This window comes from Opisthocomus hoazin, chromosome 19, assembly GCF_030867145.1.
Source record: "Opisthocomus hoazin isolate bOpiHoa1 chromosome 19, bOpiHoa1.hap1, whole genome shotgun sequence".
Lineage (NCBI taxonomy): Eukaryota > Metazoa > Chordata > Aves > Opisthocomiformes > Opisthocomidae > Opisthocomus > Opisthocomus hoazin.
The window spans coordinates 11,920,726-11,944,259 of NC_134432.1; the positions used below are offsets into that span (position 1 = coordinate 11,920,726).

The 23,534-nt window shown below is 49.2% G+C and overlaps 2 protein-coding genes across 2 annotated transcripts in view; one reads left to right on the forward strand and one right to left on the reverse strand.

The window, feature by feature from the left end:
• Window positions 1-37: 37 nt before the first annotated feature.
• CRAT (carnitine O-acetyltransferase) lies at window positions 38-17,159 on the reverse strand. The gene is given in 16 exon segments (XM_075439299.1): window positions 38-3,343; window positions 3,911-4,048; window positions 4,548-4,610; window positions 5,088-5,223; window positions 5,567-5,689; window positions 6,193-6,312; window positions 6,792-6,892; window positions 7,937-8,115; window positions 8,592-8,766; window positions 9,346-9,511; window positions 10,511-10,564; window positions 12,743-12,861; window positions 13,332-13,595; window positions 14,950-15,052; window positions 16,970-17,073; window positions 17,076-17,159. Coding segments are annotated over 16 exon segments (2,130 nt in total). The 5' UTR covers window positions 17,145-17,159; the 3' UTR covers window positions 38-3,127.
• A 273-nt stretch (window positions 17,160-17,432) lies between these two features.
• The window catches only part of PTPA (protein phosphatase 2 phosphatase activator), a 29,146-nt gene continuing 23,044 nt past the window's right edge, over window positions 17,433-23,534 (forward strand). The window contains exons 1-3 of the mRNA XM_075439300.1: window positions 17,433-17,577; window positions 20,285-20,385; window positions 21,716-21,802. Of these exons, the coding sequence (XP_075295415.1) occupies window positions 17,553-17,577; window positions 20,285-20,385; window positions 21,716-21,802 (213 nt within the window). The 5' untranslated portion in view covers window positions 17,433-17,552. The remainder of the gene's footprint in view (window positions 17,578-20,284; window positions 20,386-21,715; window positions 21,803-23,534) is intronic.

Genomic DNA, 23,534 nt, shown 5'->3' on the forward strand with positions numbered 1-23,534 from the left:
GGTAGTTATTTCTGCAGTGCCTAAGGAGACTTAAGCCTTTTTGTAGCACTTTTCTGTTTATTGTGTTTCAGTTTATTCAAAGAACATTTCAAAACTTTGCATGACATGGATTACACTACCGAAACATACTTAACACAGCTAACCAGCAAAGCATGCAACACTACCAGGCTGTGTCATAAATTGCACTCATACCCCAAGAGTTAACTGAACATTTTCAGTCTATGCATTTCTTAAATTATTTGTTCCAAATCCGTAGTTTTTTCTGGAATTTAAGTTTCTTGTACTTAATGTGCTTTTAAGACAATGGACATCTCTTGATAAAACAATCAGAAACAGGGAGGAGAATAGTGTTCAGTAAGTCAACACCAAAAAGATCAAGAAGGCATGAATCAGAAGGACATCACATTTTAGAACTTGTACAATAAGAAAAGACTCTTTTAGAGGAAAAACTTGTAATGATTTTAGTGTCCTTTCAAGCACTTGAAAAATCAGCTTCATTCATCTGAATTTCAGCTCTGTATATCATTAAGGATGCATTAAGTGATTTATGAATCTTGTATCTCTTTCAATATGGTAGTCTGCTTCTTGCAGCTGTACTCTGCTGAAGCTAGGGGGATATCCAGATTTAGATCCAGAATAGTTCCCATCTTCTGAGATACAGTCATAGCAGTGTGTATTCCTGCTTAATCTTTAATAGGCACTTTCAAAGGAAAGCCTTCCCCTTTTGAGACAGAAGTAGAAAAGGGCCAGTCTCAAATACTTCTGTGGCAATACTGTAGCATCGGTGGTTGAAGGCATTGCAGACAGGGGAAAATAACTCATCCCCTAGCAACAGAGGTTGATTCAGTACGGGGGGAGGATTACTGTGGCAAAGGGAATTTTTTTTTTTTTTTTTTTTTTGCAATGTAAAAGGCTCCGTAAACCCAGATGTTATGCTGGCAAGGTTTGGTCTTTTATGTAGCGTGTACACAGTCACTTACACTTTGATAATACTGAGTATCCTCTTGTAGTTTTCGGTCTAATTCATACAGAGGAGTCAACAGAGCAGGGATGTGTGCGCGCAGGTTTGTGGTGCTCCTACTGTTTTTTTTTTTAGACTATCTCACTCCATTCAGGGTTCTTCTAAAAGATCAACCAAGTCCATGTAGATGATGTGAAAGTGGCAGTTCATACAATCACTGGCTGTGCAGGTGAGTTTCAGTTAAATTTTCCTTTTTAAGGTTTATTTAGGTATAAGACAGAAGCTTTGAAATAACACTTTTTTAAGGAAAAAATGCAGCAGTCTTGACTTGTGTCTTTCAAGAAGCAAATTAGAAAGGTTTTAGTTTAAACATGTTTAGTGCAAATTTCTTCATAGATGTTCACCCAGGCACTTTGATCATGTCTCTTGCTGTTCTATGATCAGAAAAGTAGCAATTATGATCAAATATTTCCTTGTAACAAAACAGGCCATCAGACTCCTAATGCTGCTTGTTCATGGTGATGTCCCAGCAGCCACATCTTGAAGGTTGTGCAATTTTAATGTTAAATTCCTGTTGCAGAAATAGCACTAGAATTCTTCATTACCATAGGGTTTTACTAAATAAAAGTACAGTCAGCAGTTTGGATTCTGGCAGATTAGTAGGAAGTACTGCTTACAAAAATTCCTATGCTACAATTGTATGTTAATGTTTGTATATGATCTCTTACTGTCTCAAGTTTGTCAACTGAATATAAAAACACTATCATGAGATCACACTCCTGCAGAATAGAGCTGGCACAAATCCAACTAACATGGCAGTAAGAATAAAACCTCCCAAGAGTGGCAGAAAAGATGCTGTACTGTTACTGGAGGAACAGTGGCTGCTACGGTGGACAAAATCTAGAGTGCTTGCATGTTCTCAGCTTTCTTCCTGCTTTTCAAGATTTTTTGCCTTGTTAGAGTGATGTGAAAAGGGTGATTCTGCAGCTGTTTTTTCTTTGGCTCTAACAGATTGAACTTGGTGGGCCATAAACAGGAGTATGTTCTGGAGTTCCTGATCAGAAACATTCTTATTTGTACACAACTTAGACATAACACATTATGCACAAATCTGTTGTTCTGAAAGCAAGGTATAAAACCAAACTGGATTAATGTGTGTGCCCTGAAGGAGACTAGGCATGTGGCCTTTTGCGTAGTAAACAGAAGGTCAGCATCTGTTTCTTTTCCTCAATTCCAAAGAAGGGTACCATGAAGCAAGTATCCCGCTAAATGCATAGGCGATACCTTCTCATCTCGGCAAATGTTAAGGTACGTAAAGCCATAGCTAGCAAAACCTGTGTGAGAGAAGTTTTGTAGAAGCTTTGTGGGCAAAAAGCTTTACACTGAGCCTGAAGATCCATGGCTGGGACCACAGCAGCAAGCTTAACAAAAAACCCAGAAGAACAACTAAAAACCCACCTTAGTTTGTAGCAAATGATATTCTGTTGTTAATAGGGTCAGTGCAACAGAGAGGAGATCCCAGCGTCCTAAAACGAGGGGAAGGGAACGTTCCCAGGCCTGAGAAGCACATAATGGTCAGAATGCCTGGGATAATTAGTGCAGTGCACTCTGAGGCTGGATCTGCTCTGACAAGAACTTCTTTCTCCCCTTGCCAAAATTCAATGGTGACATTTTGCTGGAGCAGCAAAAAAAAAAATCTTCAGTCAACTTTGAAAGATGCTGCGCTCTTCAGAAGACTAAACCAGCAAAACCACTTGGTCTTACAGTAGTTCCATCATATAAGAAACATTCCCTGCTTTTTCTGGAGAAGAACTATCTTCCTCAGCAAATGGATTTAGATACTGGTAAGGACTGTGCTTTCTGTATTCCTTTACAGTATGTTCCATAAAAATCATATTTTGGTCCTCTTTGAGGACAGGAAGGTGCAGTTTGCATTGATGGGAGAGGACCACTCAGTTCTACTTCGGCTTAAGACGTTTCCTCTCACCATGGAGTCTAATACTTGCGGATGACCATTCTGTAATCTCTTGCTGAAAACACATGGTAGATGCCCTCCTAGGTTCCAGTCAGGGCAAGCTGTCCTCTCAATCATTTTCTGAGGAACTGGGAACTTCAGTGCACAGGGGACAGCCCCTTTAGTTGGGGTTTTTGCATCATGTTTGCCTCTTACAGTTTGGATTTGGGAGTGGACTGGAGCAAGATCCTCATGTCTAGCAGTGCTTTCTCAAGATAATGTGCCATGCGGGCTGCGTTAGTGTCAGCGCAGCTGTTGAATGCTGAAATTGCAAAGTTGATGTGTTCATCCATAGGGTTGTAACAGATTCCATAGCCATCTGGAACCACGGGACCAAAACACATCACACAGTCTGTCTTTGCTGGGACCTGTGGAGATAATGTGATTAAGGACTTTCTAACCAGCCAGAGAGAAATGTAGCCGTCAAATACTAACAGCTCTGTCAACAGCAGCAGAAACTGCCATCTCATAGAAATGCTCTAGCAGAAAGCCTCTTTGGTCAGACCCACCTCCCACCACACATGCTGGATTCTGTCATTCGGTAGCAACGTATGTTCCCACACATCTGCAGAGGAGTAGTGCTCCCCAAGATTAGCTTGTAGTAAGTCACAAGCAGAACTACATCAGTAAGAATCACAGCACAGCAGATGAACGTAAAGCTATTCTGGTAGCTTCAATTGCTGTTGCTTGCAGGTAGACACCAAACACTTCTAGTGGTCTTGGCCTTGGTTATGCTAGTGTTTTACAAGGTTGAGAGGGACTCTGGCAGCTATAAGATCAGATCTGCAGCTTTAAAGGGATTGGTAGCAGGCTTAATTTCTGTCCCTCGATGAAGATTAGCTTCTAACAGAAGGGAATGAAGGAGAAAAGTGGAGAAGAAAGGCAATGAAAAGAAACAAAGAGAACACTTCTGTCTTTGCTCAGATGAGTCCTACCTGGCTGGTTGAGAGATTGAAGTGCATTGCAACAGCATACGCTGTGTCCATGAACAGTTCAGGTATGCTCACTAGGTCCTCAATAGCTTGAAGCTTCAAGCCTAAGAGGTGGCGGTCTATTGCATTGCCCCTTATTGCCTGTAAGGAAGGAAGAAGAGGTGAGAGCCTGTCTAGCACGCAAAGCAAGCAAACCTATCAATTTCTTTGGGTTAAAGAAAAAATAAGCACTTCTAAAAAATCTTTAAATGTTTAAAGTTAGAAGGAAACTGGATCAAGAGCCAGTCTTGTTTGTAAGGACTGTGGAAAAAAAAGACACAGTGGAACCAACCTTACAGTTCCTGCCGACGGGCTCCCTCTGGTTTAAGGGGTCCTCATGCACCTTTGCCATTCATTAGCAACAGTGAGAACTGAAGCTATTTTCAGATTTTATTCTCTCCTTTAGGTCAGTCACAAGGGACACCAAAACCACTAGCTAGAGAGAAAGCTTTCAGTTTGTGGCCGAGAGCTCTGTCAGATCAGAGCAGCACTAATGTCCACATCGCTATGTCAGCAGAGAAAGCTCTTCAGGTCTCATCTTTCACCAGAACCCTCATTTACTATGCAAAACCCCGATGTTGTCTGCATAGAGGACACTCACCATGTCAGTGTATTCCCTGTGGGCCTGGGTAGCTCTCCTCAGCAAGTCTGCTTTCTCCTGGTCCTGAGAACACACAGATCTGTCTGTAACTTTTTCTGCAGAATGGAAAACCTAATTTTGGCTGCTCCTTTAGGATGGAGGGCACTTCTCCCTTGTGTGTCTATCCTAGACTAGCTTTTAGATTTACTCGATTTAATTTTTAAATAATTTTGACTGTTTTACTTCATTCTGAATGGAGTTCTCCATCCATTAGTAGCAGAACTTGGTTTGAGTAGCTAAACAGACTGTTAGAAGGGACATACTACTTTATGATGGATTAGAAATGTCCCCATGTTTTTTGCCAGGCTTTCAGTACATATGAAAGGAAAGCTGAAAGAAAGCCAAGGTGGGTAACTATATACTCCAAGGTATGTCTTAGCTCAGCTTCATATTGGGTGCAGTTTTGCTTAGCTGAAACCAGCTGACACAGGGTTAGCCAAATAAGCAGCTTTCCTCTCTTTCTGGAGTGGAGTCCTCTGACTCCACTTCTCAGATCCTCACCGATTTGTCAGGGCTGTCCATTGACTGCACAAACTTAAGAGAGTCTACAGAAGTGGAGCGGATGGTGTCTGTGCGGCCCAGGCGGAACATCCTTAGCGATGCACTCTCATACGTGGCACAGGTGTGGCCGTACATCCTGGAGAATGGAGAAGAAAGTCACAGAAGTGAGTTTGTCCTGAGATGCATAATGGCCTCTTGCGAAGCAGAACAACTGGGCGAAGGGGAAGACTTTTATGTGAGTGAATCCCATTGATGGCTGACCTCTGATGCTAGGATTGTACACACACAGAGGGGTAAATCTTTCTTGTTGTTTGCTGCCACGACCGAGATCTGTTCAGTCCCAGTACAAGAGGAAAGCATGGGACTTGGGAAGCAGGCCATAGCAGCCTGTGAGAGACTTGTCTGTGCCACCTTTATTAAGCTCACATATTTGAGTCTGATGGTGAGGAAGCTGAGAAGCTACCTATTGGTGGTCTTACCTGTAATATGCTAGCTGCAAGGCCAGCTGGATGAAAGCATCAGGACTGATCTTCTCTGACTTGGGGAAGGTTTTCCCAAACTGATGAAAGACCATGACTTTGATATCCAGGTCTTCAACCATTCTGCAAGAAAAGAAAGAGGAAGTGTTCCTTTGCCTGTTGCTTGTTCTTGTAACATAAAGGTATGGAGTTTGCTTTCATGAGGCTCAGAGAGAATAGGCTATTCGCCTCTGATTTATGCAGGGACAGAGAGAGTTCAGTCATAGACTTGTTTGGGCAGCACTATGGAGATGAGCTTTTTTCAGCCACTACTGAAAATCTTCACCAGGTTAGATGGGCTTGTGCGTGTATGCTCTAGTATCCTTAGTTAGATCCAGTAAAGCCTTGCTCTTTCTCGGTGAAGTGGGATGGATCAGAAGTTATGCCCTTCCAGCACCTTTGACTTGATTACTGGCAGGTGGCTTTAGTGTGCTTTTCAGCTAGGTTCAGTGGTGTTGACCCAAGAAGTCACTGGAAAAACTCCCTGGCTGCAGTGGGGGAAGCCTCATTAAAACCACCGATGCATTCCAAAGGGAGATGTGAATTACTCAGTCACTCACCAGACCTGTCTGCTGCTTCATACTTACATGTTGAGGTTCTGCTTTGCCTTCTCAATGTCAGTCTTGATTTCTGGTGTGATGTTAAACCGCAGCTTTTTGGGCATTGGCAAAGGAACCATGGGCGATCTTACCAGCTCAGGTTTCTTCCTGCATAGAGAAATGAGTATGTTTAACCAGACCTTTAACATGAGGCTCAGCTAAGTATGCCAGAGCCTGGGTAGAAATGCACAGGAGATCTTCTCTAACACCTTGTGACACTAGTCACAGGCTGAAAAATTCTTCACAGTGCCATTGCATTTTTCTTTTTTGAAGGGTGTGAATGAAGAATGAAATGTCTTCTGTGCCTTTTGCCCAAAAGAAACACCTCTCCAGGCAAAAGTCCTGTTAACTCTGAACAGTGCAATTCCCTGAGAATGGAAGCAGTAGCAAAACTTACCAGAGCAGCTTTACCACTCTGTTCTCATCATGAATATAATGAACTACAGTACCTAATCAGCATACCTACCACTGTCTTTCCTCCAGAACAAATTCCTATGGGGTGAGCTGTGAAGAGGCATGTTTTTGGGGTGCAGGTGGTTTAAAACCTATCTCCAAAGCAGGGGAAAAGCAGAGGACGTAGGACTCACGTGTACTCCACAATGTGATCCAGAAGAGCAACAATGGGTGGGCCTTCCGAGGGAGCATGTTCATATACAAGACCACAGGAGCCATCTTCAGCAATGATGAACTATGAGAGAAGCATAGGACAGTGGGAGGACAGTGTTGAAGACAGACATCCAGTGTGTGAAGCAGGAGCTATCCCGAGAGATCTTGGTGTCTCACTGCTTTGTATCAGAATGGACAGTGATCCTATCCTTGCACACCGGAAAGCTAACACAAAGGTCTCATTTACCAGAACAGCCTTTCAGCGGGCCTAGAAGATCTGATAGCACTGGTAGTTTTGCAAAATTAACTGGATAAGAGCATGCCTGATAGATACACTGGTGTGCTTAATGTCCTGGCAACAGACTGGTTCAATAGGTTTAATTTACTTAAATGCACACACAGTACAGGAATAATATCACCATGTGCTGGTTTACCCTTCCTTTTCAATTAGCTGGAACATCTAAGCTTTATCCCATCAATGAAGAGTTCCAAATAGGAACAAAATGGCTGAAAACATTATGAAGAGTTCAGCAGGTATGAGAAGAATCTTTTAAAGCACCATTGATAGTATCCACGAGCCAGGATAAACCAACTAATGAAGGAGAAGCTGAAATAGCAGTTGCTGTTGAAGGCTCTTGACAAGACTGAAGGAGTAAGAGATCAGAGGGATGCTGTGGGATGGCAGCTGATGTTTGAAAAAACAAAACAAAAAAGCCATTGGGCAGCTTCTGGCAGAAACAGGAAAAGTGACAAGCCTAGGGGAGATACAAGGAACAGACCTCCCTATGTTTGGGCTGCCTCCAAGCAGATGAGGCATTGTTCACCGCAGGCAGAAAATTGATTTACAGGGAACACAAAGAACTGGTACACTGAATAAGTGTGGGCAGAGGCAATAAAAGAAACGGAAGTCCCCGAGGCAGGAATGAGGCTTGTGGCGACGGCAAGGGAAACCATAGGCTCTCATACTGTCAGCCACCACACCTTGTCTCCCCTATTTCTCCACCCTCTTGATAAGAGGAAAAACTTCCTGCAAAAGTTGTCTGGGATTCTTGGGCCTTTGTAGTCTCAGGAAAAAGCATATCTTCCAGACCCTGGTCTTCAGTATACTTAGACCATCAGCACTTACCTGAAGAGTTTTGTCAAACCACCGGTTCCCACTGTTCCAGCGACTGCCTCCACCATGCAGCATCTGAGCAGCCACCCGGCTCTTATAGATGTCCTCAGACACCCGTGGCATAGGCGCATCAAGGCAGACAGTGCAAATGCTCTTCTCAATTGTACGCACAGATTCCTTGTTGGTCTTATCTGGGAGAGAAATGAACAGCAAATAAGAAGCAGAGTTGAAAAACTTGCATTTTAATTGGAGAGAGATTTAAATTTGAAGGACCCAGGGTGACTGGATTCCCATTGTACTTCAATGCAGTATTAGCCATTTAGGGGTGCATACAGTAATTAAAATTGTAGCCAGCTAGGTTGTTACAGATGCGAGCATGCTGCATTCACCCTCCTTTTTTTATGGTTCTTGCATCCCACCCATTTGCAAGGAAACAAACTCTAGGCTTTCAGGTCTGAACAAACCAAGCTTCAGACTTCACCTGTGTACGTTCTAAAACAGAAATAACAATATTTTGCAATGAAATCAAGTTGCTTCCTTGAGGTGGAAAGCTCATGTTATCTGTCCAGAACAAGCTTCCAAAGCAAAGAACTAAGTAAAGCACAGCGGTGAGGCTGGTAGTTCAAGCATTTATGGTGTTTGATAGCACGTTAGGGACTCTACAGACCTTTCAGAAGGTTGTTGTAGGCTTTTGCCCAGCTGTTTCGGTGGTTGGTGGTAAGGATCCCAATAGGTTCTTTGTTTGTTTGGAGGGAGGTGTTCCATATCTTCTCCAGCTGAATGAAGAGCTGGTCAGTGGTAAGGGGACTTCCATCGCTGTTGTAAACATCCAGCTCAAAGAACTGACAGTGAGAAGAGTGGACAAGGACAGAGACAGAACACGAGAGAAGATCTTTATTGTCCAGCCACAGAAGGAAGGAACAGCCACTTTGAGAAGATAAGACCTGACGTAAGAACTCAGCTTGTAAGCAGACCTTTGAACGATGCTCAGAATTGAGCGACTCAAGTCCAATTTCCTTTGAAGGGCATAAATGCAGTCCAGGTTTTAAGAAGCTCAGAAACCATGGTAATGAGGGCCAAAACACAAGAGGAATTCCCACTTCTGAGACTCGCCCATGGTGGCAGGGTTTGTTATCCAATTTCCACTTGGAATTTCTAATTCCAGACCCGAGCTCTGGCTTTGAGAGACACGAATTGCAGAGAGAAGAAACAGAGAAACAGAGCATTTTTCTGCCTCGTCGTCTGTTGCTCACACATGGCAATCCCAGCTGTTGGCAAGCCAAAGGGGGTAAAGGGAGCACTGGTGAGGCAAACCTTGTGGGCTGAGACTTTCTGTTGTTCCCTTTCCTCTGGACCACAGCTAGCTGAAAGGGACATCTGCATCTAAACAAACCTCCTCGAAAACTCGGGAGCTGTCGTACCTGGAAGTTGTGAACCACTGTGATGTGTCTGGACTGCTTTTTGCCTTTGGCATAGTTGACAATGGAGTCCCGCTTGGGCCCGGGAATGCGGCAGGAGGAGAGGATCTGGTAGTACTGGTTCATGCAGAGAGGCTTCCCACCCATGTACTCCACTGGGAGGGTCTCACTGGAGACACAGCAAGGTAAGGAGGAAGGGGAAAACAGCAGTGAGAAGGCCTGTACTCCCCACACAAGACAGGCACAGGCTCAGCCATGCAGCCTGTCACTCACTCCAACAAGACCTAAATGTGGTGGTGGTATAAAAAAGGGGCCGTTCTTCCCCATTCCTACCAGCTTTCTTAGCAGGGACTACAGAAAGTGTCTGTTTGCCAGCGTTTCATTTGGAAAGGGAAAAAAACCTCTCTTTGTAACACCAGAGAAAGAGATCTCTGGACCTACTACATGGCTTAGCATACACTGTGTTGTCTGCAGAGGAGAATCCAGGGCACAATATCCTTGGACATTTATTATTTCCAGTGAAATGGCAGAAAGAGGTTTTCAGCTATCATCTTGAGTGGTGGCTATCTGTGACTCATGAACTAGACTGGGACTCGGTCAATCACTTGAGCAGTCATATTCCAACTACGCTTCTCACGGTTGGCCCTGAGCCTTGTCTGAATTTGGATGTAGGGGTGTGATGTTGGTAATGTGCTGGTAAACATATTTTTGGAATATAAATAAGGCATGTTCAGCAGAGGTTTGCTGGTGATCAGAAGAAAAGGGGTAGGGAGGAACAAGTTTCTCTAGAGCTCATCCTGTCTGGCTGGGAGATGAGAAACACCAGAAACACAAAAGGAGAGAAACAAATTCCTGCTGCCTGAGCTGTAACTTGTTCTGTGGGCAAACAAAAGTATGTAGCTCCACAGGACTGTCAGTCAGGCTCACTCCTTCTAAGCGCATACATGTGCCAGTGAAAGTATTAAGGTAAACAAATAACATGAAGAAAGAAAAGTATGGGGTTTTTTTTTCCAGCGGTGATGACTTTGGCTGTGAGCAGTGATGTTGATTACAATGTATGTGCTCTCTACTCTTGCCTTTCTGTTTGGAAGGGAAATTTACTGACTAGGCTCAGCCTCTCTGTAACAGTAAGGAACACACGAGAGAGTCAGGAGGGTCACTCACTCACTTGTCAATCATGGCCTTGAAATCCAGGATGCCTTCAATCAGCCTGGCAGCAAACCTGGGAAAATATCAAATGTACCAAGTTGAGATTCAGACACAGAACATCTGAGGCTGAGGAACTGGCTGTGGAGGGCTAGCAGAGCTTCTCTCTGCTCCTCAGAAAATTCAGCCTTCCTGCCAAGCCCCTGTTGTGTCCATCTCTGGTCAGTTGACACAGCCACTGTGGGGCTGTGATTTGAGATTGCTACATAGTCCTACCGTGTGACAGTTTTTTAGGTATTTACTGTAGAACCAAGGAATTCCAGACAACTTTCAGGACAGCAGGGTTCAGTCTAGATGCATAAATGACCCTCTAACAGCAGCATTTTTTACTGATGTGTTGTGATTTTATCACGTCTTAGTTCTGAGTCTTAGCATTAAAACAACACTGAGAAAAAGGGATTTCTGCCCTTCCCTGTGCAGGGGCCACCTCTGAGTTTCAAGCCAAGGTGCAACTGTATTGCCCTGCATCCAAGACTCACCACTGCTGACTTGGTGCCTACCTGATGAACATTCTGCTGCTAATGCAACTCTTATGAGCGTTCCTCTGGGACTGAGGGATCTGAAACAAATGCAGACACGCTGCATGCTGTCACTGAGGCCAATGTCAACCCCTAGCAGGGAGGGAGGCTGTGACAAGCCACAGCAAACTGCTTAGCTGGGAGTGACAGGTTGGCCTACTCTGACTTGGGAGCTCCCACCCATGAGCGGGAGGCAGGAGGTCACTGTGACAAGAGGTTGCAGTCAGCTGAGCTTCAAAGGCTTTAGAGTGGTGCGAGCATTTGGCATTTGCTGGCAGTGTCATCTGGATTTGCTCAGCCTACCCATCCCTAGTAAAGATCAAAGGATGTAACTCCAAGAACCTAAGGGTTGTTGAACAAATAAGACATCCTGCAAAGTAGTTTTCAGTGAAAATCTCCCAGCCTTACTGCAAAACCTGAGGAAGTAAAACAGCTGGGAAACAACAGTGAGAAAGCCTACATTCCTTTCCTGAGAGCAAACAGCCTGGGAGCGGAGTTAAGGCTTGAGAGGGAGACGGGGCAGAGGTTCGCTGACTTGTTTTCAGTCATCAGTGTTGCCAGACTAAGGAACGGAGAACTCCACTTTCTAAAATGGCCTTCTGGTTTCTGAAGCTTTAGTCTCAAGCCACGCTGTCAAACTTCTTTCTGCAGCCACAAACTATACAAACGTGTATTTAAATTGTGTTTTACATGGGAGCCCAGATTTTCATGCAGCTGCTCGATTCCACTAGTTGGAGCACTGTTAGTCCTCCAGATCTTACCTTCCATTTGGAAAACTTAAGAGGGAATAACATGAGAAAGAGCTTTTAAAGCCATTTGTCCAGTATTGCACTGTCCCTGTAAGGCTTGCCCCTCTGCACCCCTGCTCAGGCGTAGCCAAGGGAGTGGAAGGGAGGATTCGTTCTCAGCCTCACTGCTCCCCTGGCTGGTACTTTTGATCTGCCAGAGCAGCAATGACTGGTAACTGTGGTGAAGGTAATTCTGCATAAAGGTCAATGATAAAGTTTTGCAGGTGGATTTAACGCAGTTGTAGTGGTGGTTAAAAATTAAAGGGAGCCCACAAGGAGGAGAGGACATGGCAGTGTTTGATTTTAAGGAAAAACTCAGGGTGGAGAGAGGCTGGTGACTGTTAAGTTTTCCAAACCATAAATCCACAAGTGAAACGACAGAACAGGGGACAGTCCCTGCAGCAGGTTCCTCCATCCCTTTAAATGAGCAAACTCCAGAGGCATTTCTGGTTTGTCTCCCTTATGTGCTTGGGCTAGTTTTTATGCGTCCTCTTAACTGCACGCACAACTGTAGTGCCTTCTAGTCTTTAGTGTGTCAGATACATCCTCCCAATGCCTCCAGCCAGCAATGTGGCCATCTTGCAATGAAGATCTGTGCTAAAGCAAAGACCAAAACCTAGGTTTTTAATCCCAGTTTAGTACCTGAACCATTGGACTCTTCAGTTTTCCGTCTTGATGAAATATTTAGTCTGGTGCAACCAGGAGTTTCCTTACAGCCTGGCAGCCTTTCCTTATCTGTACAGCCCTCTTGCACAGCACAGACAACTATCAAACTTGGGAACCACATGCTAATTACTCTTTCCCAATTAGCCTGCACACCCTTCTCCCTGTCCAGCAGAGATAGCTCATCCCATCTGAAACTGATGGGACAGTTGAAAAGGACTTTACCTGAGCTGACCTTGTCGATCCAGAAAATCCTGCTTAGGTAAAACCACACCTGGGCTGGAGTGGACCACAACCGGCAGGCGATACTCCAGGTAAGCTGTCTTCAACCACCAGTCTGAGAGCTGGGATGGAGAAAGGCAACATGCAGGCATGGTGTCTGCTGCTGTTTGACCCAAGCCCGGCTGAATGGTCTTAGCACTGGGCCCCCAGGTCTGTCCCACACTTTGCAAACAAACTGTTTGGGTTTTACGCTTTGCGTGTGGGAAGGCAGAGGGGGATTTGAGCAAGGCAGCGGGGGCTCTTGGTGCTCGAGCAGAGGGTTTCCTTCATCTTCTTGGGGCAGCTGTGTGATGCTAACAGGTTAGAGGCTTCAGCAGCCACGGACAGGGTCAGCGACTCCCTGTTCTGCTGTAGATCTCTCTGCTCACCCGAGTCCTGGTGAGAAGTTTGCACAGCTCAGGGAGGTTGGCAGTAGACTGAAGATGATGCCATAAAAACACAGGTGCCAGTGGTTGCAGCCAGGACATGGGAGAGGTGTGCATCAGACCACCACCCTCCCTAACCAGAGCCTGGGGCCAGAGACCCGACCTACCCAGTTCTCCGTTTTCTTGGCTCTTCTCTCCAGGCCTTTCTGCAGCCTCTCCCCGACGCCTCCAGGCTTGCGGAACTCAGCCACCAGCTCCTGCGTGTGGTTCAGCTCCTCCTCGCTGATGATGGGCTGCAGAGTCAGCAGGTAGCGGTCCAGCGTTTGCTGGAGCGGCGGCACGGGGAGATGGGGCAACGCTTCCTGATGAAGTTGGAATCTGCCTGGGATCTTGCCTAAAGCTGTCGGCTTCAGCAGGCCGTAGGGCCTGGCCTGCAAAGCACAAAGCAAATGTCGAGACAAAACTTCCCCCCGATGTGCACGAGGTAGCAAATAACCTGGATCTGGCAGTCTCCATCCCAGCCTCTCTGAGGGCACACACAGGTGCCTCAGCATGCGAGCAGAGCGCACAAAGCGCAAATGCAAGACGCAGGTCTACTGACTGCACGCTAGAGACGTTTGTAGGCCACCCAGAAAAGCTGCAAAAAAGAAACTTGATCTCCCAAGATACCGACTCTGAGCGCATCAGAGGAAATGCTGCCAGGATAATGATAGATCTCCCGCTCTGGGCACCTTCCAGCTGAGAGTCTCCATGTGTTCAACAAAGTCAAATCCTTCCATCCCACGGTAAGCAGGAGGAAAGTATCTTGTGAAAGAAATATGAATCTTACATACTGTCAGAAACTGTCTCTTTACTTCTTATAATAGTGTAAGGCTAGAAAGTTAAGCATAACCCTTGTGCCAGATCGAACTACCCTTTGGACGTTGAGGAGGCAGAATTTAGATAAGCAGGATTAAAACGCCTCTTCTCTGACTGGTCAGGGGTGGTACATGGCCAGCGATGGTCAGGGACGGACTGGCTATGATGTGCAGGCCCTGGGGCAACATCCTTTATGCTGGTGAACCTTCCAGTTACTGAAGCACCCAGCTATATTAAGAGAACCTCTATCTAGATGTACCAGTATGGGACTGGCCAAATTACAGGAGCCTTTGGAGAGGGAAAAGCTAGAGCTGCTCAGGAAACTGTAGGTGATGCCAGCAGGCTCCTGGGATCCGACAGGGCCATGTGGGAATAAAAGCCTTAGAAAGCACTGTACCATTTCCCCAGAGAGAGAAATGAAACAGAGCAAACCCAGTTGTTGACCAAGAAACGAACATGCCAGTTTCCCCCAAAAGAATAACTTCCTCCTCTTGGATGAACAGATTCTTCAGCTTGAAAATGTTTAAATAGTACTCTAAAGGTTTTCAGTTCCCTCTGTTGGATCTACTGAATCAGACACTCTCCTCCAGGACTCCGGACTTTGCATCCTCAGAACGCCAGTGAGAACATGCCCTTTGATTTCCAAGTCAATGAAAAAACAGCTATCCCCCCACCTCCTCCCAGGAGTTAAGCACAGAGAAGAAGAAAGAAAGGGCTAAATCTGCAGGGTGACAAAGCCTCTGCGCGGTGCTGAGCCCACAGAGAAAACGCTCTATGCTCTTCATAGGACCTGGCAAGAACTATGGGATCAAGGTCTGGAGAAGAAATGTTAAAAACAAGAGAAGGGAGAATTACTGAAGCACGAAAAAAGAGTGGGGCTGGGAAGAAATGAAGGGTGTTAATCATGGCAGCGTGGGCATACTGTACCTTCTCTGCTTGCTTCTGCTTCCTATCCATGGCTGGGAGGACAGAAAAGATGGTAAACCTCTCCCTCGGCCTGTCTCGGTTTCCTCTTCCACCTGACAATGTGCTGCCCGGGCAGGGCGTCACCTCGTTAGCAAACTGCCACATGACTGCTCCGATCAGAGGGCTCAAGGCCAGGCACAGGGGTCAGACCATCGGGTTGCGTCAGCGGCTGTGAAGGCGCCTTTCTGGGAAGCCCTCCCGTGGCCGCTTGCCGTCGGCCCTGCACTGCCTGCTCAGTGCTTGCTGATCAACACCGGGTGGGCAGAGTCTCTCCGATCGATAGCTCTGGGCCTCCGGCCATGGCAGAAGTGAAGGTCCTGGGGACATTGTTCCCTTGGCCTTTGCCTGGACCATGAAACTACAGTGGCCATTGGGAGAGAAGCCTGAACATCTCTGGGCAGGAGAGACCCCAGTTTATGTCCTGGAGGCAGGTGACGCTGTGAGCTGGCACCAGATGGGACAAGCTGCAGGGAGGACTTAGCAGGCGATGGGGAACTGAGTCCCTTTGCTCAGGCAAAGGTGGCCAGAGGGTGTCGGATGGGGACAGCTCTCCAGCAGGAACTGGACAGGGATCCAGCATCACTGCGGGTGATGGCAGGATTAGTTGGAGATGGGAGCAAATTCAGTTTGGGCCTAAAGGCGGCATCTTAACTGCCTTCACGGCCCACGCATGTGCGGTCATTATTGCAAGCTGAGATTCTGGGGAGCTCTGGGTTGTCAGCCCTTAAAAAAACTATAGAATAGGTATCTCCACAGCAGGGCAACAACAGGACTGTGCAGTCACAAGGAATATCACCCATTCCTTCGCGTCTGTCTAATCGACTGGGGGCAGACAAGCACAGTCTTCTACACAGCTAAGAGAAAGTCTGATGATTCTAAATAGTTTCAGATTCTCCCTGGGGTTACAGGGAAAATCCCCAAACAAATTAACTGAAAACACCGCACGTTAAAACATGGAGTGGATTTGTATCTTTCCTCTTTCATGTCCTCTGCTTGTTTGGTTTGAGGTCAAACTCCAGCATTTGGTGGGAGGAGGAATGGCGATCGCAGCTGAGCAGAGGAGGCAGCTGGCAGCAAGTAGAGCACACAGACCCCTTGTCCCCATGAGCCGCAGGGAAAGCGAACACCAGCAGAGCGCGGGGCGTGCAGACATGGCCAGCTCGCGGGCTGGCGTTGCTCCCGAGCCACGTTCCAACGCAGTGGATGACCTTTTCCAAAGCCTGCCAAGCTGGTGGGAAACCCACCTGCAGGCTGGGGCAGGAGGAGCCTCAGAGCAAGTGTCTGATTCCCAGCACGGCCACCACATTGAGTGTCAGATGACAGAGGTTTGTCTCTTTCTTTGATTTTTGAACTCGAAGCTGGAGACCCCCCTCGAGCCCGGAGACAACCGGCCCTGCCCGGCCCCTCAGAAGGTGTCTCGGGGAGGGAAGCCATCGCGCAGCTGCCGTCACCCAGCTCTGCCTCCTGCTCCCGGGGATCCATCAGTGCTCACGACAAACGGCTGCTACGATGGGGCTGGGAGCTCTGCCCAAAGCTCCGGGAAAGCCGAAGCCCGCAGCACCCGGAGCTTCCCGGGCTCCCCTCGTCCCTGACCAGCTGCGACCACCACCTGCCTTCCCCGCTGCCGCCGGCCCCGAGCCCCCCACCTCCGACCGACAGCCTCGGGGAGCGCTGACCTCGGCGGGACCCGCCCGGAAGGGGCAGCCCCTTCCCCCCCGCCTCACAGCCGAGGCCCGTCGGGCCTGGGGCCTGGGCCACGGCAGCCAAGCTTCTCCCCGGGCTCGGGGAGCGGGGCCGGGCCCCGGCAGCAGCCGGGCAGCTCGGAGCGGCGAGGCCAGCCCCGCCCGCTGCTGGCCTGCGGGGGAAGCCCCCGGGCCGCCGCCAGCCCCGTCGCTGTCGCCGCTGCGGTGGGTGGCGCGGCCTGGCCGCCCCCCCGGTGTCCCCGCAGCGCCGGCGCCCCCGGAGCGCGTCCGGCACTTACCACAGCCCTCGCCACGAAGGCCAGCATGGCTCTGCGCCCGCCCGCGGCCCCGGCCGCCGCCCGCCGCAAGGACACCGGCGACACCGGGCGCCGCCGCCCCGCCGCCCGTCCCGGCCGCCAGGGGGCGGGGCCGCCCCGCCGCCATCTTGGAGCGGGGCGAAGCCCGCGCCGCCATCTTGGGGAAGGGCAGGGTCTCGGCGTGACGGGAGGGAGAGCCGCGTCCAGTGTCGGAGCGGGGACACGGCTCCTCTGCCAGCTGCCTTCTCCCGGGGGCAGTGAGAGGAGCCCTCCCGCTCGCCCAGGCCCGCCTCCTTTCCCCTCCGCGCACGCCCGCTCCTGGAGGCGCCGCAGCGCCCCGCACAAACATGGCCGCCCCGCGCTCCTGTGTGGGCAGAGGAGGCCGTGCCCCGCACAAACATGGCGGCGTGGTGCCACGACGGTGGCCGGAAGGGGCCACACCACCGGTTGACAGCCGCGGGAACGACAGGGCCGGGCGGCGTGCCCTGCTCAAAGATGGCCGCCGGCGGCTTCTGCCTGTCCGGAGGTGAGAGGTGACGGGTGGCGGCGGCCGGGCTCCGGGAAGATGGCAGAGAGCGAGCGGCGGGCAGGTGAGGGGCGGCCGGGGCGGGGCGGGGGCGGCTCCGGGGCCTTCTGGGCTGGGGGCTGCGCTCGGGGTCCTTGAGGGGCGGCTTCGGGGCCGAGGTGCCGGCCGCACGGCGTGAGGGGTGGCAGGGTGCTGGGCCTCGTGGTGCGTGGGGGGTCCTCGGGCACCAGGCTGCGGGGGGGGCGATGGCGGCGAGCGGTCGGGCCCGTCGTGGGGGGTGAGGCGGGAAGGGGCTTTGCTGAGGTCCCGAAAGGGCCCAGGAACCCCCCGGCCCCCGGCAGCAGCGGCCCCGGACCCCGCCGCGGGCCGAGGCCTGCCGGGCCGTGCGCTGCCGGCTCGGGTCGGGCCTGCCCCCCCCACACCCCGGGACGGCGAGGGCTGGGCGGGTGCTCCCGGCAGGGTCTGCGTCCCACGGCAGGGACCGGGGCCGCGGTGGGGGAACCTCTGCCCCATGGGGGCTGCCGGGCGCAGGGCTCCCCGTCAGCTGCGGCCCCTTTCCCGTTGCTGAGGTGGGTGGTGTGGAAAATTCGTCTTTTCATTGCATCACAAACTGGTTTGGGTGGGAAGGGACCGCTAAAGGCCATCATCAGGGACATCTTGGGCCAGGTCAGGCTACTCGGAGCCCCAGCCAACCTGGTTTCCAGGGATGGGGCATCAGCCACCTCTCTGGGCAACCTGGGCCAATGCCTCACCGCCCTCACCGTAAAAAATTCCTTCCTTATAAACCGTCTAAATCTAGCCTTTTTTAGTTTAAAATCATTACCCCTTGTCCTGTCGCAACAGGCCCTGCTAAAAAGCCCATCCCTATCTTTCTTACAAGCCCCCTTTTAAGTATAGAAAGGCCTCAGTAAGGTCTCCCAGAGCCTTCTCTTGGCTGAGCTTGATTTCCCCTCTCCACACCACAGGAGTAAGATTGAAAGTGTCGCCTTTGTCTAAGCTGCTTCTCATCGTAAAACGAACCCGTTTTGCTCCTGTCTCCATCACATTGTCGGTTCTGGACTTCCGCTTATATATTCGTTTTGTAACGTTGTAACCCCTGCAGCCCTCACTGTGTTTTCTCCTTCGAGTATCTGTGTTCTCCTCCCCAAGAGGAAATGCCCAAAATGTGTGTCGGAAGAAGTGATGGTTGAGAAGTGAATGCAAAGAGATGAAATGAGTTCTGCGATGAGGCAGAGGCTGGGCTAACGCCTGGATCCCCCTGGTCCAGGAAACTGCGGTGGCCACGTCTCTGGTCTTTGTGTCGTCTGTATTGATGGACAAGTCAGCGTTTGCCTTTTCGCAGCACTGCTCTGGAGTTTCTCATTGTTTGCACATTATAAGTTATTTTAAAATAGGAGCTCCATCATTATGATGCTCGTCATTGTGAGTTGTGTGGTGAGTTTTCAGATGGGAGACATGCGTGGCTTTTATTTAGATTTCTCCTGTACTGTTCCTCTCATCCTTGTGCATGGGAGTTTTACTGTAACTTATGCAGAGAAATGAACCAAATGTCATCACACCTTGGGCAGGTGACGGGACTGCATTCGTTCTGTAGATGGGGAATGTGAGAGGCAGAGAAGTTACATGATTTTCTAAGGTTCAGTGACAAGTCTGTAGCGGACTCTCTGTGATTCAAGATTATTTTTTCCCTGATCTGCCTGCTAGACAGTGCTGCTCTGCTGCAGGAAAGGCTGCTGACGCTCCTGGGTAGTATTTTCTATGTAAATAAAGCTAATAATATTTTAAGGAGTTGGAGTTTGGTGGTGTATGTCAGGGAGCCAGCGCCGGCGCTTGCCGTAGTATAGAGAGCAGTCACTGAGGTGTTGCCAGGGTGGCTGGTGCTGAACAAATGCCTGCAGATTTTCTAGGATTAAAATGATAAATTCATAAATTCAAGTTAGCGTCTGGTGGTCAGCTGCACTGCTGCTTGCTATTAAAAGCTGCGTTTATAGGAGCGTAATGCAAATCATCTCTAACCTCATGGAGCGTTTCTGGCTCTGCTGCGTCCCGTTGCGTGACTGCAGGCTGAGAGCAGAGCTCTGCAGAGCTGGGGAAGGGGTGACCCTTATCGCAGGGCTGCGTACTTGGTTCAGATGCCCAGGGAAGGAGCCCTGCTAATGTGTTAACAACTTGCATTTGCATTAAGTGTCACATCCTGGGCTCTGAGAGAGCTTTAAAATGAAATCATCTTCATAGCTTCCACCTGGAAGGGGCTGTGTCCTGGCATACTCCGAGCCCCGTGCTGCCTGGGCCGGGGTCTGCGGCTCTGGACTGCCATCTGTGGAATTGCTGCAGCTTTGTCTTTGCAGGAGTTGTCCTTACTCGAGGAATGCAATTCAGGCTAAACACCCTGAAAACAAGGCACAGTTAGTTTGTTAGGAGAGCTCAGTGCTTCAGCGTGACCTGAGGCTTGTCTTCACTAGGTAGAAATAATTAAACTAGCTGGATGTTGTGTTTGTTATCTCCTGCACCAGCCTCTCTGTCTAGATGGGAAATGCGTCTTCAGTGGTGAAAACAAACACAATGCCACTTTCTGAAGCTTTGCAGTGTCCTTAGGAGTATATTATCCAGGGATCGGGAGGATATTGTTTGGTGAGGAAGACTTGATGAGATAATGGCAAAGCTGTTTGCTTTCTGTCTCCTGAGTAATGAATGTAGGTTTCTAAGACAGGAAGATAGAGGATTTCTTCTTCTCCACTGCCTCTATTTTACCTCCTTTTTGCATCTCCCAGGCACCTCTGAGGAGGTGGCTCCTCCCATCCAGCAGAGCTTCATGATCCCCAAAAAGGAGATAAACATGGTTTCCGACATGGCCAAGTGGAAGCGCTCTCAGGTATGGCTCTGGGGTCAGGGAAAGCTGGTAAGTGCTTATTATGTTTCGGTGGCAGGTAGGTCTGGCCTGGGAACAGCCACAAGGTAAAGTAGGTCTGGGTAAGTAATGGGAAGTTAATCGGTTTGTGTTTTAAAGCAGAAGAGTCACTGCCTGTTTGTAGGAAAATTACTTGGCAGTGAGGTGTGGAGTCTGGCAGCCAAATGCTCCGACAAAAGATTGAGCTGGGGGACACCAGGGGTTGAGGGAGGCCAGAGATGCTTAAAAATTATTACTTTTCCCTCCCAACCAGCTAGATGAGAAACTGGTAACTATTTCATCCTACCTAGCCTGTACATTATAGCAAAAGTGGATTTAACCCGTGCCATTTGAACTCAACTGGAACGTGGTCCTGCTGCCTGGCCGCCTAATAGCATCAGGCTGGATTGGTTCTGGGGCCTTCCCGCCTTGCTGTACTGGAAAGGGCTCTAGAGCCAAGGCTTTCAATTTCCTGGATAATTTTTATTTACAGGATGTGTGGAGCTGGTGGAACAGGCAGGTTCTCCTCTCTCTGCCTTCGAGGAGTTGATGTGTTAGCCCAGACTTGTCCCACCTCTTAGGAGCAGGTTCCCGCTTGGTGACTGATCTGTGATGTCTTAAGAGAAGCTGAAGTTACAGCCAGGTCTCAAGCAAGCCTCTGAGTGAAGCTCCTTGGTGAAGTCTCCTGGGTTTAAGGGCTTGCTCCTGGTCAGGATTTCTGTGCAAGAGGGGCCTAAGGAGGGAAAGGTGGCAGCGTGCTAGTCTGGTGTTTTCGAAGACTTTGAGCTGTGGAGCTGCGCTGGATACGATGATTCAAAAACAGCAAATTTAAAAGAGCAGAGCAGGGAGGAGCCTGGGCTGTCTTGGCTCCCACTTGTCCATCATGTGTGAGTATGGGAGAAGAATAGAAGGAGGAAAGGGGAGGTAATGGCACAGGACTGGGAGAAGCAGTGCAGAGCAGGATGTCTAGGCACAGCTGAGACTCTGAAGAGCCAAGGAGTTTGAATTTGACCTGATAGGAGGCAGGGAACAGAGGGAAGGATTTTGGGGGCAATGTGAGCTTTTTTAGGATTCTTCTCTCTGTAATTTTTACAGCGACACGGAGTGCTTGGTGCAATTGCCATCTGCCTTTGAGGTCTGCCAAAAATAGCAGTAACCTCTCCGCAAGCCCTGCACCCTGGGTGTCTCCAAGCAAGCAGTGTTGTGTTGTTGGGAAAGGTTCCCTCGGTGTGCACGAGTGCTCCCATGCCGCGTTGCTTGTTCACACAGTCCGTGGGTGTTCACTAACGCCCTGCTCTCTCGGGTGTGTTTACAGGCATATGCAGATTACATGGGCTTCATCCTCACTCTGAATGAAGGTGTCAGGGGCAAGAAGCTGACCTGCGAATACAAAGTTTCAGAGGTAGGAGAAGAGTTTGGATCTCCTTGTTTCTCCTTTTCTGCCTGTGTTTTTCTTTTTCTTTTTTTTTTTTTTTTGGCTCTACAGTGAGCATTTCTTAGGCGAGGAGTGAGTTGGCAGCTTATCTGTGAGCCAGGGACAATAAATGAAGTTTGGTTATGCTTGGGGATGCAAATATCAGCCTGCCATCCTCCCTCCAGGATGCAGATGTGCTCGCTGGATGGGAAATCGAGCAAGTTACAAGCAGATGGAAGCTGGTGCTGAAACGGAGGGTGCAGAAAGGACATGTTTTGACCCTGTTTTCACAGTGTGGCTTTGACCAGTGGTGTTTGGAAGGCATGGTATTCCCTCCTGGTTGCAGGCAGAAGGCTGAGATGTCTGTACTGTTCCTGTTCTCCCACTGGGCTTTCTGTGGGACCTTGGGCAAATCACTTGTCTCCCTGTCCCTGGGCTTTCTTGTTGCCTGAACTCTGTTAACAGCACCAATCTCCTCAGCCCACACTGTGGGTGAGCTGTGTGAGGTCTGGTTTGACTGTGTGTGGTCTCAAGGCGTGCTGTTGAGCAGACCTGCCTCACCAAGGCTTGTGCTGAGAGCTGTGGAGGCTGTGGAGCCCCAGGAGGGCTGGGCTGGGGAGGTGGCTTTAGCCTGTGGGGCAGGATCACCCCTTCCAAAGTGTTAAGCAGAAAGGACCTGTTTTTCCCCTTTCATTACAGTGGCTGTCACCTCATTCTGTCTGCTGCCATGGCCGCTTTTAACTGCTGTTCACCTTTCCAGGGCATGGCAAGATCATTTGGAGCCAGAGGGTAAGGGCAGGCATCCTCAGTGGTGTTACTGCCTGGCCTCAGCCGTGCTCAGTGCTGGCCTCAGGTCTCTCTGGGTGCTGCCGTGATCTGCAGAGCATATGTTGGCCACCAGCTTCTCTTCTGTGTTGCACGCTGGATCCCCCGCCCTTGTTCTGCATTGAAATGAGGAAATTCTTGGGCACATTTTTACTGTTCAAACTTATCACGGCTGTGCAAGAAAGCTGGGAATAGGCTAAAAGAGATCTAGATGGAATGGGAAGCAGACTGGGCTCTGTGTTTATAGCTTCATTCTGGTATGGGAAGGCAGCCTACCATGATCTTTAACCCAGCCATTTATGTTTGAAGCAGGCATGTTAAGTCCAGCCTTCCCTTCTAGGAGCCATTGTGTCAATGAGAAACTTGCTTGTAGTTCATGGGGGGGATCAGGGATAATGAGTCCCTCCCTAACAGGCTTTGTGTCCATCTTTTGTTCCTTCAGTTCAGTAGAAACTGCTGTCAAATGCTGCTCTTGCTTTCCACTGTTTGCATTTCACCTTTGAGTTTTGTCTTTGTCCTGGTCTCGCTCATTCCCAACCATTCACAGAGCAGTTCTAGGAAAACAAAGCATTAAAAATGAGCAAAACAAAGGGTGGAGGAAAAAAAAACCCTCCTCTGCCAACCCCTTTGAGCTGTCAGCTATCTAGGAAAAGCTGGGTCGGAGCTCTGTCCGTGCAGCAGATCCCTCTTGGAGTGAATGTTTTTCATCTGCGGTCCCAGTCCAGGTGACAAACAAGACACATGATCCTGATGTCTTGGGAAGTGGCAGGGAACATGTCTCATTCCCCTCACGCTGAGGAGAGCGGAAGCCTGTGACTGGAGGCACAGGTGGAGCATCCCCAGGGTTGGCTTGTTGATGAGGTTTCTTGTTCATGCGGGTTCGTTTGTAGATCAA